This window comes from Pristiophorus japonicus, chromosome 4 (assembly GCF_044704955.1).
Source record: "Pristiophorus japonicus isolate sPriJap1 chromosome 4, sPriJap1.hap1, whole genome shotgun sequence".
NCBI classification, from domain to species: Eukaryota; Metazoa; Chordata; class Chondrichthyes; family Pristiophoridae; genus Pristiophorus; species Pristiophorus japonicus.
Genome location: NC_091980.1, coordinates 237,064,132 through 237,080,677, shown reverse-complemented (window position 1 = coordinate 237,080,677; position 16,546 = coordinate 237,064,132). Strand labels below are relative to the sequence as shown.

At 40.0% G+C, this 16,546-nt stretch overlaps 1 protein-coding gene across 4 annotated transcripts in view; it reads left to right on the top strand.

Annotated features, from left to right (window-relative positions):
* The window catches only part of samd4a (sterile alpha motif domain containing 4A), a 218,623-nt gene that overhangs the window by 187,627 nt on the left and 14,450 nt on the right, over nucleotides 1–16,546 (top strand). For all 4 annotated transcript variants that reach the window (XM_070879186.1, XM_070879185.1, XM_070879188.1 and 1 more), the window contains 4 exons: nucleotides 771–856; nucleotides 7,527–7,645; nucleotides 11,054–11,255; nucleotides 11,848–11,974. In XM_070879186.1, the coding sequence (XP_070735287.1) occupies nucleotides 771–856; nucleotides 7,527–7,645; nucleotides 11,054–11,255; nucleotides 11,848–11,974 (534 nt within the window). The remainder of the gene's footprint in view (nucleotides 1–770; nucleotides 857–7,526; nucleotides 7,646–11,053; nucleotides 11,256–11,847; nucleotides 11,975–16,546) is intronic.

The window sequence follows — 16,546 nt, the reverse complement described above, 5'->3', positions numbered from 1 at the left end:
AATATTCATGAATGGTAGAAAAAGCAGGAAAATAGGATTTGAGTAGTGTGGCGCAGGCCAGGCATGGTGGATTGAATGGCAGTTTTGTGCTGCAATTTCTGATGTGATCCTTGTCTCGATCTTCTTTTGATCTTTGTCCATTTTGACACATTATCAACTCTTTCTGCTTGTTCTCAGCAAAGATTCCTAGTAAGTCTTGTATCTGTCTTTCCAACCCATTTATCCTTTATGCGTCACCTTGTTGAACCCTTCTCCCATCATTCTTTTGCATATTCCTTTATCAGTACTTAAACCCAACTGTTCTGGGTGTGTGTCCCCTTGTTTTGTGTGTGTCTCTCTCTCTTTCTCGCTCGCTCTCTGTCTGCCTTTCCCTCTCTGCTTTTCGCACGCATCCTCTCTGTCTGTCTCTACGCGCGCCCTCTCTTTCTCACTTTTTTTCTCTCTCTCTCTGTCCCTCGCGCACACCCTCGCTCTCTGTCCTTCACGCGTGCCCTTTCCTCTCTCTCTCTTGCTCACTCGGTCTGTCTCCTTTGCACTCTAGCATGAACAAAATACAGAACCGTGCAAGACCCTCAATGTGTATATAATCAAGTATCATGTATCCTGTAAAGTTCCATGACTCTAGAACGTGTGTAAACATTGCTGAATTTAGTAAACTTTAAGAATTAAGTGTTGCCCTTTTTTGTGGTTTTCAACTTTATGTATCGGGAAACTTGAAAGTAGTTTCTATATCCAGTACAGCCTTTTACAATGCTTGATTATTTTTGCAGTGTGTACACAGCTCCTAGTATCCAGACCAGATGAAGAGAACATAAGCTCTTACCTGCAGCTTATAGACAAATGTGTAGGTCATGAGGTGAGTATGAATACAATAATTCAAGACTGCAATTCAAGCTATCTGAAAAATCTATCATAGTTTGAAGCTTTACATATTTGAACCTGTCCCCTTGTCCTAGTCTCACAATTTAGTTAGAAACAATTTTACAGTTTAGTCTTTTCCATAATGTTTATCTTGTATACATCTAAGATTACCAAAAAAAAAACTGCAAATGCAGTAAACATACAGCATATTGATGCACTTTCTATTTTTGTTCCTGAAAGATTACCTCTGACAATAGGAATCAGCCTTATGGCTCTCCTTTGAACTGCCTTCAGTCCTTGGATTACCTCCCTTGTGCTCTCTACCCCTCTCTCGTCAAAAGACGCTATATTGGTATGGTGTTATTTTGGTGGCCAGAATTGAACACAATATATGAAGTTGGTCTGACTAGAGCACGATACAGTTTGACCATGGTGTCCTGTCACATGCTCTACTGTTTAGGCTCTATGGGCTCAAATTTGGCCTGAGCTGCTCCTATTTTTTTGGAGAAACTAGTTTAGAATGGAGCATCTTAGAAATTGCAATTCTCGGCATTTAGTTTGCTCCAGTTCTCGTGAGTTAGAATAGTTACATTGTAGAACAGATTTTTTTCAAAAGGGGGCGTGTCCAGACACTTATGCCTGTTTTGCAAGTTTAGGCAGTGAAAACTTACTCCAAACTAACTTAGAATGGAGTAAGTGTAGATTTTTGCACGCTCAGAAAAACCTTTCCTACATTTATAAATCAGGTGCTGGTAATGAGAGATGGGTGGTTTAGAAGCATTAAACACTTCACCTTTACAAATAAAGAGCCATCATCAATAATAAATGATAAATAAATCAACCAATAAACCAATCAAAAAAATTAAAAATTAAAAAATAATTAAAAAATCAATCAATAAATAAAAAATGAAGTTTCTACTCACCTGCAGCATCGGGAGCCCTCCAACAGCATGCTGGGACGGCCCCCCCACCCCCCCTCCCCCCCCCCAGTGTGTCTGTGTCTCTCTCTCTCTGTCAGTGTCTCTCTTGCTGTCTCTGTCAGTGTCTGTGTTTCTGACAGCAAGGGGTAGGTGAGGAGGGGAGAGGGAGGGGAGGGAGGAGAGATGGGGAGCTGAACGGGCCCTGACGACGACGCCGGTTCCAAGGGGGACTTCGGGCGGGGCCCACCCCCAGTGAGAGGCCGGGCAGGTGGGCCCCATCGACGACGACGCCGGGCTCCCAGAACGACTTCGGGCGGGCCCTGCCGCCGATGGTGGCTGCCACGGAGGACTTCGGGCGGGACTCGCCCCTGGTGAGATGCCGGCCGGCCAGGCCCCGCCGACGAGGTAAGATGTGTCAGGCCACTCGGCCCGGGATAGGGGCGATGTCCCTTCGGCCTGGGATAGGATCGTCGCCTGGAGACCGGATGTGCTGGGAGGGCCGGGAGCTACTGCGCACGCGCAGAACCTCCACTGCGCACACGCGCAGCTGCCAGCACTGTTTTTGGCGCAGGGCTGTAGCTCCGCCCCCAGCAGCTCCTGCTGCGCCGAGCTGGAACTGGGCCTACAGATATCGGGGAATCGCGAGGTAAGTATTCGGCGCAATTTTTGTTCTGCAAATTAGACAGGCCTCTCCGATATGCGCTGTTCTAGCGTGCGTCCGAAATTTGAGCTCTGTAGTTCAGCATTCTATTTGCTTTGCAACAATTGGAAAGTAGATTGACTATGAGGATCTGTTCTACATTAATATTTAATCAACATACTGTATAACAAAATATGATCCTTACCTTTGGTACAAAAACTGTTTGACAGGAAGTTAAAAACGGGTTTGTAAGAGGTAATCAGGAAAAAAAAGTTGTAATTTGAAATTTTTATATGACTTGTTGGTTTTTACTTTTTGATTTAACAAATTACTACTTTCCAAATTTTTGTTGCACGTAAAGAATTTTGTATAATTATATGCATTTAAATAAGTTCTTATTATTACCATCACCAGACAGTTATTTGTGTTTGAGTAAATAATTTACAGAATTCCAAAGCTATCTGGCTGCAATTCGTGCTAGGCTAAATTATCTTAGTACATGCTTTAAATATGAAAATATTTATCAGTAATTTTCCAATAGTCTCCTGAACTGTATCCATTTAACTTGCATAGAATTTTTCAGTGTTTCTGCTCTTCATGAGTCTCGTTCCACCTTACTTCATCTCACCCTATCAATACATCCTATTCTTTTCTCCCTCGTGTTGATCAAACTTCCTCTTAAATGCATCTAAGCTTTCGCCTCAACCACTCCCGATGTAGTAAGTATCCTGGAGCAACACAGACTTATCAGCTTTTTACTTCACCGTACAAATACTCCATACATGTTAGACTAAAGAGAATATTAAAAACTACAAATATCCATTGATTAATTTCAATCCTGGAGAAGTTCAAGAAACTTGTAGTAGAGGAATTAAACCTTTGTTAGCACTGCTGAGAGATCAGTCTTAATAGTTTAGATATGTAACTTAGGTGTCCATTGTACAGCCTTTTCAAAGAACAGTTAGGTCTGTGTTTGCTGGAGTTTGTTGCTGAAAAAATACCTTTCTGTTTAAAGGTCAGATAGAAATAAGCCGCTTTGTGGTAGCTATAATATTTTGCTGCAGAGAAATACTTTGTTGAAGCTTTGGTAGCCTTAACATTAAATACTAAACAAATGGGTCTTCTGAATTTTGGAACAGTTACCCATGAAGAGAAACAATTACGTGTTCTATTAAGATGAAGTTGTCCATATATCAAAATTCCCACTCTCCCTCTGGACAGTCTAGATTTTTTGCTTTACAATTTTATCTGCAAAGGTAATTCTTTTATCACTTATGTTTTGTATGTCCTTGTGATTTTTTTTTAAATACTACTTTCACTTTACTATTAAGATTTGTTTGAACCACAATTATTTAAGATGTATTAGAAATTTGCTTTCACCTCTTGTTTCCTCTTATTCGTTAACTACCTTGCCACCTTTAGTGAAAATAATGAAAGATTATTCTATCGGTGCCCAACACAGAATATGGGTTTCACCTGTATCTTATGTAACAAACCTAGATGTTCAGCTTAGCTCTGAGGTGAGAGTGCTACCACTATCAGATGGTTATAATTTAGGCTGACACTTCAGTGCAGTACTAAGGGACTGCCGCATTGTTGGTGGTTTGTCTTTTGGATGAGATGTCCAACCGAGCAAGAATTTTTTTTTTATTCGTTGAGCGTCGTTGGCAAGGCCAGCATTTATTGCCCATCCCTAATTGCCCTTGAGAAGGTGATGGTGAACCGCCTTCTTGAACTGCTGCAGTCCTTGTGGTGAAGTTACTCCCACAATGCTGTTAGGGAAGGAGTTCCAGGTTTTGACCCAGCGACGATGAAGGAACGGTGATATATTTCCAAGTCAGGATGGTGTGTAACTTGAAGGGGAACTTGCAGGTGATGGTGTTCCCATGCACCTGCTGCCCTTGTCCTTCTAGATGGTAGAGGTCGTGGGTTTGGGACATGCTGCCGAAGAAGTCTTGGCGAGTTGTTGCAGTGCATCTTGTAGACAGTACACACTGCAACCACGGTGCGCCAGTGGTGGAGGGATTGAACGTTGAAGGTGGTGAATTGGGTGCCAGTCATGCGGGCTGCTTTGTCTTGGATGACGTTGACCTCCTTGAGTGTTGTTGGAGCTGCACTCATCCAGGCAAGTGGAGAGTATTCCATTACACTCCTAACTTGTGCCTTGTCGATGGTGGAAAGGCTATGGGGGAGTCAGGAGATGAGACACTTGCTGCAGAATACCCAGCTTCTGACCACCTCTTGTTGCCACAGTAATTGTGGCTAGTTAAGTTTCTGGTCAATGGTGACCCCCTAGGATGTTGCTGGTGGGGGATTCGGCGATGGTAATGCCATTGAATGTCAAGGGGTGGTGGTTAGACGCTCGCTTGTTGGAGATGTCATTGCTTGGCACTTGTGTGGTGTGAATGTTACTTGCTACTTATCAGCCCAAGCCTGAATGTCGTCCAGGTCTTGCTGTATGCGGGCATGGACGGCTTCATTTTCTTAGGAGTTGCAAATGGAACAAAACACTGGAATCATCAGCGAACTTCCCCACTTCTAACCTTATGATGGCGGGAAGGTCATTGATGAAGCAGCTGAAGATGGTTGAGCCCAGGACACTGTCCTGAGGAACTCCTACAGCGATGTCCTGGGACTGAGATGATTGGCCTCCCAACTACCTCAACCATCTTCCTTTGTGCTAGGTATGACTCTAGCCAGTGGAGCGTTTTCCCCCCCCGATTCCCATTGACTTCAATTTTATTAGGGCTCTTTGATGCCACACTCAGTCAACTGCTGCCTTGATGCCAAGGGAAGTCGCTCTCGCCTCACCTGGAATTCAGCTCTTTTGTCCATGTTTGGACCAAGGCTGTAATGAGGTCTGGAGCCGAGTGGTCCTGGCAGAAGCCAACCTGAGCTCCGGTGAGTAGGTTATTGGTGAGTAAGTGCTGCTTGTTAGCACTGTCGACGACACCTTCCATCACTTTGCTGATGATTGAGAGTAGACTGATGGGGTGGTAATTGACAGGATTGGATTTGTCCTGCTTTTTGTGGACAGGCCATACCTGGGCAGCTTACCACATTGTTGGGTAGATGTCAGTGTTGTAGCTGTACTGGAACAGCTTGGCTAGAGGTGCAGCTAATTCTGGAGCACAAGTCTTCAGCACGACAGCCGGGATGTTGTCAGGGCCCATAGCCTTTGTTGTATCCAATGTGCTCAGCCATTTGATATCACGTGGAGTAAATCGAATTGACTGAAGACTGGCTTCTGTGATGATGGGGACTTCAAGAGGAGGCTGATGTGGATCATCCACAGCACTTCTGGCTGAAGATGGTAGCAAACGCTTCAGCCTTGCCTTTTGCACTTGCGTGCTGGGCTCTGCCATCATTGAAGATGGGGATATTAATGGAGTCTCTTCCTCCCTTTAGTTGTTTAATTGTCCATCACCATTCCCGACTGGATGTGGCAGGACTGCAGAACTTTGATCTGATCCGTTGATTGTAGGATCGCTTAGCTCTGTTTATAGCATGCTGCTTCCGCTGCTAGCATGCATGTAGTCCTGTGTTGCAGCTTCCCCATTTTTAGGTACGCTTGGTGCTGTTCCTGGCATGCTGTTCTGCACTCATTAAACCAGGGTTGGTCCCCTGGCTTGATGGCAATGGTAGAGTGAGGGATATACCAGCCATGAGGTTACAGATTGTGGTGGAATGCAATTCTGCTGCTGATGATGGCCCACAGCGTCTCCTGGATGCCCAGTTTTGAGCTGCTAGATCTGTTCTGAATCTATCCCATTTAGCACGGTGGCAGTGCCATAAAATAGAATGGCGGGTGTCTTCATTATGAAAATGGTTCTTTGTCTGCACAAGGCCTGTGTGGTGATCACTGCTACCAATGCTGTCATGGACAGATGCTCTGCGACAGGTAGATTGGTGAGAAGGAAATCGAGGTCAAGAAGGTTTTTCCCTCGTGTTGGTTTTCTCATCATCTGCTGCAGGCCCAGTCTGGCAGCTATGTCCTTCAGAGCTTGGTTAGTAGTGGTGCTACTGAGCGACACTTGGTGATGGACATTGAAGGCCCCCACCCAAGAGTACATTCTGTGCCATTGCTACCCTCAGTGCTTCTTCCAAGTGGTGTTCAGCATGGAGGAGTACTGTTTCATCAGCTGAGGGAGGGCAGGGCAGTAGGTGGTAATCAGTAGGAGGTTTCCTTGCCTATAGTTGATCTGAAGCCATGAGACTTAAAGGGGTCCGGAGTCAAATTTGAGGACTCCCAGGGCCACTTCCTCCCTGCCAGTGGGATAGGACATACTGAGAGATGGTGGAGAAGTCTGGGGTATTTCAAAAAATGTACTTCAGGGCCCTTAATAGATCCAATGAAACTTTTTTTTTAAGAGGAGCGTGTCCTGCCAATATTCTTCTCCCCCCCCCCCCCCCCCCCAATCAACTCTGACAAAATAGATTTACTGGTTATTCGTATGATTGCTGTTTGTGAGGCTTTGCTGTGCACAAATTGGCTGCTGTGATTGCCTATTAAACAAGAACTGATATTTTTTTCAACTCCAGAGAATAGACAATTCTTAGTTCTGGAAATACATTATACACCTTTAGATTATTCAATATGTGCATAATGCATTTCTGTTTTGACTTTTATAATATGACATCTATAGTTTTCAGATATTTAGTAATTGTTAATTTTCATAATATCTAAATATTTTTGCATAATAACCTGAGGTATTCTAGGCATTGTTAGTGCAAATATATCTCTCTTTTAAGCACAGAAGCTTTTATTGTGTTGGTCTTTTTGCAGAAGTAGATATTTATTGTGATGTACCTGGTATCTGTATTTAATTTGATGTTTGTTGGAGAAATCAAAATATATCATCTGGAACAATGATGCATCCTTGTGCATTATTACTCACTGATTTAAGAGGGGGAAAAGGAGTTTTACCACTGAATGTATGTGAAGTGTAATTTTACAATTCTGAAAATGCTTTATTAGCATTACCTAGAATGATGCTGAATTAGTACATGGTATGTTGACTTAATTTATGAATCTGAAATTAATGTTTTCATAATGTGTACTGACATTTTATAATTTTAATTAGAATTGTTTGCTGTTCTCTTAGGCATTTACAGAGACACAGAAGAAGAGATTGTTGTCCTGGAAACAGCAGGTTCAGAAGCTTTTTAGGTCTTTCCCCCGGAAATCCCTGTTGGATATGCCAGGCTATCGACAGCAAAGAAAGTGTGTTTTAATATTTATCTTCTCAATTGTGGATTTACTGTCTGTTCATTTTAAATCTATTTATCATTCCTAACTAATATGTGCCTTTTATCCAATAAAATTGTGCAGGATGAGCAAAAAAAAATAATTTTTCATTTTCCTTTGGTTTTTGCACTAATTTATACACATAGTATAAACGTGTATAACTTTCAAAATATCACCCAAATAAAGTAATGCTGTGTTTCTGCTTACTTATCCCTGATATCTATACAATTATTGTTTGTAGTGTGAATTGCAGTGTATATATTTTTACAGTTTTAACTTAATCACTAATACAGGTACAACATTGGAAATGGTTGGTTGCAATTTATCAAGTATTCTCAAGTTTTTAATTCAATGGTGTATTTGCTACCTTAGCAGAAAGAAAAATGTGAAAAGATCTCAAAGAAGGATTTTAGTACAGTACTAGTTGCAATTAAATTTAAGTCTTTCATGCCTGTAATGTGCTCTTAGTGTTAGAGCTGTTTTCTATCACTTTTATGACTGGTTACTTCACTGCTATTAAGTGAATATCTCTACATATATTTTCTTGATCCTTAGTGATCAGTGTAGTCTGGTTTATAATTGCTCTTTAATCTACATCAATTTAATCCTGAAATTAATCTAACCGACATGCAGTAGGTTACAATTTTAGGACCGGTAGCTTAATTGAACATGATCCTACTATTCATGATTCAATGCTACTCTCGGTGTAGTAGTGCAAACAGGCTAGAAGCTCAGTATATTAGCTACAAAGCTAACATAATAGCTTGAAAATCATTGCAAATTTCTAGTTCACAGCAAAATTATCAAATGACGTGAAAATATAGAAGTGTTTATGCAATTATCTACTTCATATATTCAACCGAACACAGATCTTCTCATGCAATTAATTCAGTTCAAAATTCTTATCAGACTGTCTTGAGTTCTTTGCTAGTTTTCTCACATTAGATTGATGAATCCTTGCTTATAAACGTCAGATGACGATAAGCCAGAAATGCAAACAAATTCAAATTTATTTTGCTTAATCAGGTAGTTTGACTTTTTTGTTAAACGATCGATTAATTAATGAAGAAAAACGCAAAGCTTGGAGCAAAACTAGATTTTAATGTCATACTATTGATTTAATTTTATAACAATTGCAGTACTTGTAATTCTGAGTTATGCTTTGGGTGGGACAGTCAAGGCCAAATATCTACAGCAAATTGCTCATTCCCACAAAAGAAATGAATAGTAACCAAAACTCTCAATGCAGCCTGTTTTTTTTTTTGAACACTATTGCACTCTATTTTTGTTTCCAGTATATTTCCATTAATAAACAGAAAAACAAATCCAACTTGTGAACATTAATAAAGAAGCAGTGAGTGACACCCCCAAATTAACAACTGAATCTCAACATGTGTGTTTCTTCCCTCCCCCCCCCCCCCACCTCTATGACAGCCCAGCACTAATTTATACACATAGTGTAAACTTGTATAACTTTCAAAATATCACCCAAATAAAGTAATGCCGTGTTTCTGCTTGCTTATCCCAGATATCCATACAATTATTGTTTGTAGTATGAATTGCAGTGTACAGAGAAACCTGAGCACAAGGGAGATTTGAATGTAGTGAATCCACTTTCTAACATTGTGACCACAAGGCCCCAAAACCTTACTTGCTTTGTGGGCTATTGATTTATGAATATAAACCAAGAAATGCAAAATACTTAATGTTATATATGCAGTGTGTATTTTGCTTGTACAATCACAGGGAAGAGGAGAGCATGGGCTGGTGTGACTTACACACTGGCATGAGCTATTTTCTGCCAAGTTACTTGACATAAAAGTTGTAACATACACTATTTTGTTCCACTTAATGTTTAAAAGGATGCCTTGAGGTCATGATTGCTAAGAGATGCATCTTTTCTCGAAAAACAAATGTATAGGACACAGCTTTTATTGAGGTTTCCAGCTGTGAAAACTGTACACGCCAGTCATGTTTGTGCACTCTCTTGATACATGCACATACATATTCTCGAAATTTAATAATAAGCTAATTTCTTTGCATCTTGATTAATAGTTACAAACATAACCACTATAATTCGACAGTTTGGCAATTATATAGAAATTAACATGGTCACAGGCCATTTGACCCAACCAGTCTATTTTTTTTTTACACAGTGGCCCTAATGCCATGTGCAAATCCAGTTCCTATATCCTTTTTATTTCCCTTTTTCTTCAACGACTTTGCATCAATCACATCGTCATGGCCAAAATAAACAATTATCCTGCTCTTTTGTCCTAAATCTCTTGGATCCTATCATTCTGGACCCTCAATCACTAGAAACAGTCTTTCTATCTACTCTGTCCCATTCCCCTCATCAATTTTAAACATCTGAATCAAATCACCCCATAATCATGTTTGTTCTAATGAAAACGGCCCTAATTTTTCAGGTTCTTAGTTGTATTTCCACACAATGGGCAGCATCCTAATGAATCTGTGCTCTACCCCAATATCGTAACATCCTTCCTATAATGTGGAGCCCAAAATTACTAATACTCAAATGGACATTGAATTCTATCTGCCACTCCTCTTGATTATTCCACTATTTTAATCAATATCTCTCTTCAGCCTCCTTCGAGCCTCTGAATGATTTACTATGCCTTCTGTTTTAGTATTTTCTGTCAATTTGGGCACCGCTCCCTCTACCAAATCATTTACGTATGCAGTGAACAGAACCCCAGAACAAAACCGCTTCCCACATCCAACCACTGAAAAGCTGTTCTTAACTTGACAAACAGTTAGTTAATATCTGTTATTTGAATTTCCTTCATTCTGCAGGAACTGCATATCGCTATCCCATCTGTGCTGCCATTATTACGATAAATATTAGTTTCGTTATCATTAAGTTTATATTCTTATCTACTTCAATTTCAATTAAACTACTCTACTCCTCTTTTCCTCTGTTGTTTATTCCCACTCTTGCCAAATTCCTGCTCATAAAGGTACTGTTTCAATTGTGTTCCCACCTCCTTCTCTTTCCCACTTACTGTGTTCTACCTGATGTGCACTCTCTGCTAACTCTTTTTATACTCCTCCTAAATTAGGTCACACAAAATTTCAGCTGCTAAATTAGCAGTGGATTAATTAATGCCAAGCCAGTGACTGTGGACTGTTAACTGCCAATTGACTATCAGCTGTACAAATTTAAAGTTAGAGGGAAACAACACACACAAAAAAGAACATAAGTTATAGACATATGTTATAGACATTCCCCATCAATGAATCTCTATCAGCTTGTTACAGGGGACTTTAATAGTTGTACTTTAAGTCAGTTTTGTCATGACAGTTCATTTTTTTTTAATGTTAAAACTAAATGTTGTATTTACCTATCTGTTCTTTTCACAGCTGGGGTTTTAGTCAATCCAACTCCTTACCAGCAGCTGGATCTGTGGGTGGAGGAATGGGTAGACGTACTCAACGCCAATTCCAGATGCCCCCTCGAAATCTACCCACTGCTCGTCTGGGTCTTATGGGCCCTAGTGGACTTATGGGTGCCCCACAGCGTAGTGCAACCAGCAATCCTGCCATATTAAAACAAGGGAGACAGGTTGGTTCAAATCTTTTTGCCTTTTGTATTACACTTTAAAAGATGTGCAAGTATGTAGTCTTGGAAATTTGCTGTTTTAAATGTAATTTTTGTTGTAGCAAACAGAAGATCCAACACTCATTTTTTTAAGTTAAAAGGGAAGGATAATAGACTATTTAAATAGATTTGCCAAATCTGGATCGGAACAATTTCTCAAATTTTCCTGATTTGAGCAACTTGTCTGGTTCCTGTTAAAAAGACCCAGTGAGAACAGTCTGCAGGCATTTCCTGTTTTTCCTCACTTTGGTGTGTAGAGGTACTGAAAAGGGATGATGAAAATATGGAAGAGGAACATACTCTGCTTCTCTGTTCTGTACATAAAATTCTTGGCTTCTCCCATTTCCAGAGTGTACAACAGATTCATTCAGGGAGTGTAAATGTAAAACAATGAATAAAACTTGTAAGGATGGTAAGCTCTGGAACAGTAGATATTGCCAACACAGCTGGAGCATGATGTAAAGTGTGCAATAGGCTTTAAATGCCAACAGTTGCCCTGTATTAGAGGCAGCATATTTTAAACTTATTTTACAATAAATGGCTTGTGTTTCCACAGAACCTATGGTTTGCTAACCCTGGAGGAAGTAACAGTATGCCAAGCCGAACCCATAGTTCAGTACAGCGTACGCGCTCACTGCCTGTCCACACATCACCACAAACTATGCTGATGTTCCAGCAGCAAGGTGAGTAGAAGAGAAGCTTAAACAGATGTATTTCTGTAGGTGGATAAAAATTAACATCAGCATTTGTAAACTCTTGGAAAATGTTGAGCCTCAATTATCACCATGCATTCCTCTCGACTTATAAAAGTTTTTTTCCCCCCTGCATGTACAGTGGCTGGTTGGCTAAAAGCCAGAGTATGCAAACCAGAGTCTGCTATAGCCTGACCCCCAAAAAAAATTCTGATGCTAATCAGATTACTGGATTCATTAAACCACTGACATCAGTGGTGGGATTTGTCCCTATAAATAACAGGTTGACTATGCTGGATCTTTAGTTAACTTTCCATCATAGGCTTTATGTTACAGCTGGAACTTTATTGTATTAGTGCAACTACAACAAACCTTTCTATTTTTAAATCGTGTAGCATAACCGATAAATCATGGAAGATATTCAGCTGATAAATATTGATTAGGCTTTCTGTATTATACGTAGTATTATTTCTCACTCCTATTAACTGAGTATGAAAGCTTAGAAGCTGTTTTCTGTTTTACTTTGGTAAAAGCTTATGATTTTGAAAGCTTGTGCCATGGTTTTACATCTTTATGGTTGACTAAGTATTTTACTAACATAAGCCTTAAGATTTATGAATTATATAAATAGTTTTGTATATTCACTAACCTGCTTTCACTGGCAAGAAGTAATTAAGACTAGAGAAACAAGGATTTTTTTCATTAGAACAAATGAAGTTTGCATGAGAGCTGACGGAGGTATTTAAAATTGAGGGATTTTGATAAAGCAAATAAGGGAAAACTATCTTCACTGGTTGGTGAGTTGGTAACTAGAGGGGAGAAATTTTAAGTAGTAACAAATTAACAGTTTCAAGCAAAAGGACCTTTGGTCCATCTAGTTCACCTATCCACAGTATTCTTATGATGTATTTCTGATAAGCCTGAATCCCATTTGACAAATCAATTGAGCTGACTTGTTCACCATCATTTTAGTAAAAGAAAATGTCCTCCTGCATTTATTTTTTTATCCTTAATATTACCTTAACATTTTTATCCTTAATATGACCCCCTTCTGCTTAAATTCTGTACAAGCAGAAAAGCGTACTTGGATCCAATTTGTCCAAGCCTTTCATAATTTTAAACACTTCTGTCGTATCTCCTCTCAGCTTTCTCTTTGAGAGGAAAGACCCAGAGTCGTCATTTTTTCCTCAAACGTCATTCCCTTAAGTTTTGGGATCAACTGTGTAGCCCTTCTCTGTATCCTTTCCAGTAACTGAATATTATTTTTGTAATAAGGAGACCAAAACTGAATACAGTACCCCGATATGGCCTCACCAAGACCAAATGAAGTTTTAAAAGGACTTCTCTAGATTTGTAACTTACACCGTTTGTTATGCATCCTGGTAATTTTTAACGGCCTAGGAACATTGTGCTGATGATTTTAGTGACCTGTTTACTAAAGCCCTAAAAGCTCTCCTGCTCTGATACCTTGAACATTCCCATTTAGCACATAATCCACCTTCCCTCCGCCAAATCTCATTTTGCATTAAATTGCACCTGTCATTTCTTCGCTCACTAATCGTTTCTATTATGGTCGTTTTGAATTTATGCACATTGATATTCATCATTTTGCCACTGCTCCCAATGTAGTATTGTTTAATGAAGTTTGACAACTTTAGACACACTTCCTTCCTCTGAATAACTTAAAAAAAATTATAAAGCGCATCAGTTGCAACACTGAACCATGTGGCACTTCATTGTTAACTGGCTACCAACTATGTACCTACCCATGCACTACTGTTCGTGTCTACCGACCAACCAATCCATTTTAATACATTTCCATCTATCCCATGAACTTGAACCTTGTGCCTGTTATGTGGGGCAGTGTAAAATGCCATACTAAAATCTAGGTACATAATCTATCCACTAGGTCTTTTGTCTCTCAAGACATCCAATAAATTAGTCAAGCATGACCTACCACTTCTAAAATCATGCTGACAGTCTCAGATTAACTCATGCCTCTCATGGTGCTTTCTTATATCAAAAGAATAAAGGAAAAGGTTAGCAGAGTTTTAAAAAAATGCTTTCCAGAAACAGTTGGGGAAGCAGGATCTATCATTGCTTTAAAAAAAAGTGGATAAGTAGTTGGGAGGAGGAAATGGTATGGGAAAAATACAGGATAGTAGAACTAAACGCATAGTTGGTTTCTCAGAGAGCCAGCGCCGGCATAATGGGCTGAATGGCCACCTCTTGTACTGTAGAATTTTATGATGCTGTAGAATTTTATGATGCTGTAGGGCTAAAAATTTGGCAATCTTGCGCTTGGCTTTTTGGCGCTATTTCTCCGTTCTTGGTGGAAAACCGTCCGGCGGAAAATTCTGAAGTCTTGCGGCGGCAGTTTTTAAATACCGCTGGGGAGAGGACCGTCGCCGTGCAAGACTCAAAGTAGCATTTTTGCCAAAAATTTGCCTCCGCGCGCACCCGTATTCTGTGCGAAAAACAGCGCCAGGAAAAAAACCTGTGTTGGCAGCCCTTGGAACAGCAGTAGATATGAAGACCTGCAAAAAAGGTAAGTTAATTTTTCAGCGATACGATACTTAAGTGTCTTGTGAATGTTTTGTGATGTTTTATTTTTTGTGTTTTGCAATTTTTTTTTGGTGTTTTACCCCTCTCCTAAGGCCTCTCTCGCAGCGCTATCGGCCTCTGAGTAAAGTTGCAGAAAATCCACGGTTTGCGCCACAAATCCTCGTGCAACGCCGATTTTTACCGCTGCACAAATTGAAGCCTGAATTTTAGGCCTCTGAGTGAAAGCAGTATTTTTGGCGCAAAAATACTGCTTTCACCAAAAAACAAATCTTCAGTATTGTGTGCAACAGATTTCTCACAGTTCTACTTACTGGTTGTGTTGTGCACAGTTGATATTCAGTTTAGAGACATTTCCTGCATCAGTGCACTCGTGAAGTGATATAACATTTGCTTAATTTAGCCTCCCCTTGACACGGAATCAAAAGGTAATTATTACATTATATCACATAACTGGTACAAAATGCCTTCATTGTTAATGGTGCAATCACACGTCAAGTAGAGAATCAGTAGCAAAATGGGTGTGTACATAAGAATGAAAAAAACCTGTTTTTCCATTAACTGCCTTCAGTTGCCAAATGGTATAAAACTGTCATCACAAAAATCATTGACAATCTTAAAATCTAATTAACCTTAGCTTCCATTTATCTTGGAGGCTACAATCCTCTTAATAAATTTGAGAGAGTGGATTCCTGGAATTACAAATATTAGTGGTGTAATTATTTGCTATCTTAGAACAAGGTCGACATTTTCTTTTTGGTGACTGATTTTTTTTTTTAACTAGTTTGTGAAATTTTGTGGAATATAACTAAGTAATATAATTTAAATATATCAGCAATTGTGTTTTTCTGTGAACTCCTCACAAACTACACCAGTGAACAGGAATACCTGTTACCATAATTTCTTTGTTGTAGAGAAGTTTCCACTTGCAGGGGAGACCAGAACTTGGAGCCATAAATAGAAGATCGTTGAATAAATCCAATAGGGAATTCAGGAGAAACTTTGCTGAGAGAGTGGTTACCACAAGGAGTAGTTGAGGCAACTAGCGTAGATGCATTTAAGAGAAATCTAGATAAACACATGATGGAGAAAAGAATAGAAGGATAAGTTGATGGGGTTAGATGAAGACTGGTGGGAGGAGGCTCTTGTGGACCATAAACACTGGGATGGACCTGTCTGGCTGAATGGCCTGCGTCTGTGCTATAAATACTACTACTAACAAAACTCAAGATTATTCATAGAGAACGGATTGCTGTTGAAAATTCAAGTTTAAAAAAAAATGTTTGCCCTGAATTATTTTTGAGCTTTAAAATATAAAACCTGGAAACTGTATAAACGAACTTTTGAACATTTTATGAAGCAATTATTGTGCATGGGAATCATAGAATTATAAAAGTTTACAGCATGGAAGGAGGCCATTTCGGCTCATCATGTCCATGCCAGCCAACAAAAGGCTACCCAGCCTAATCCCACTTTCCAGCTCTGGTCCGTAACCCTGTAGGTTACGGCACTTCAGGTGCACATCCAAGTACTTTTTAAATGTGGTGAGGGTATTAAATACTATGTCAGGCAACTGACTAGTGCAGTAAATTTTTAATTTATGCATGTCCGAAGTGTAGATTAGGAGCTTGCATACCGTTGGCCTGTGCTTTTCTGTTCATAGAAACATAGAAAATAGGTGCAGGAGTAGGCCATTCGGCCCTTCTAGCCTGCACCGCCATTCAATGAGTTCATGGCTGAACATTCAACTTCAGTACCCCATTCCTGCTTTCTCGCCATACCCCTTGATCCCCCTAGTAGTAAGGACCTCATCTAACTCCTTTTTGAATATATTTAGTGAATTGGCCTCAACAACTTTCTGGTAGAGAATTCCACAGGTTCACCACTCTCTGGGTGAAGAAGTTCCTCTGCATCTCGGTCCTAAATGGCTTACCCCTTATCCTTAGACTGTGACCTCTGGTTCTGGACTTCCCCAACATTGGGAACATTCTTCCTGCATCT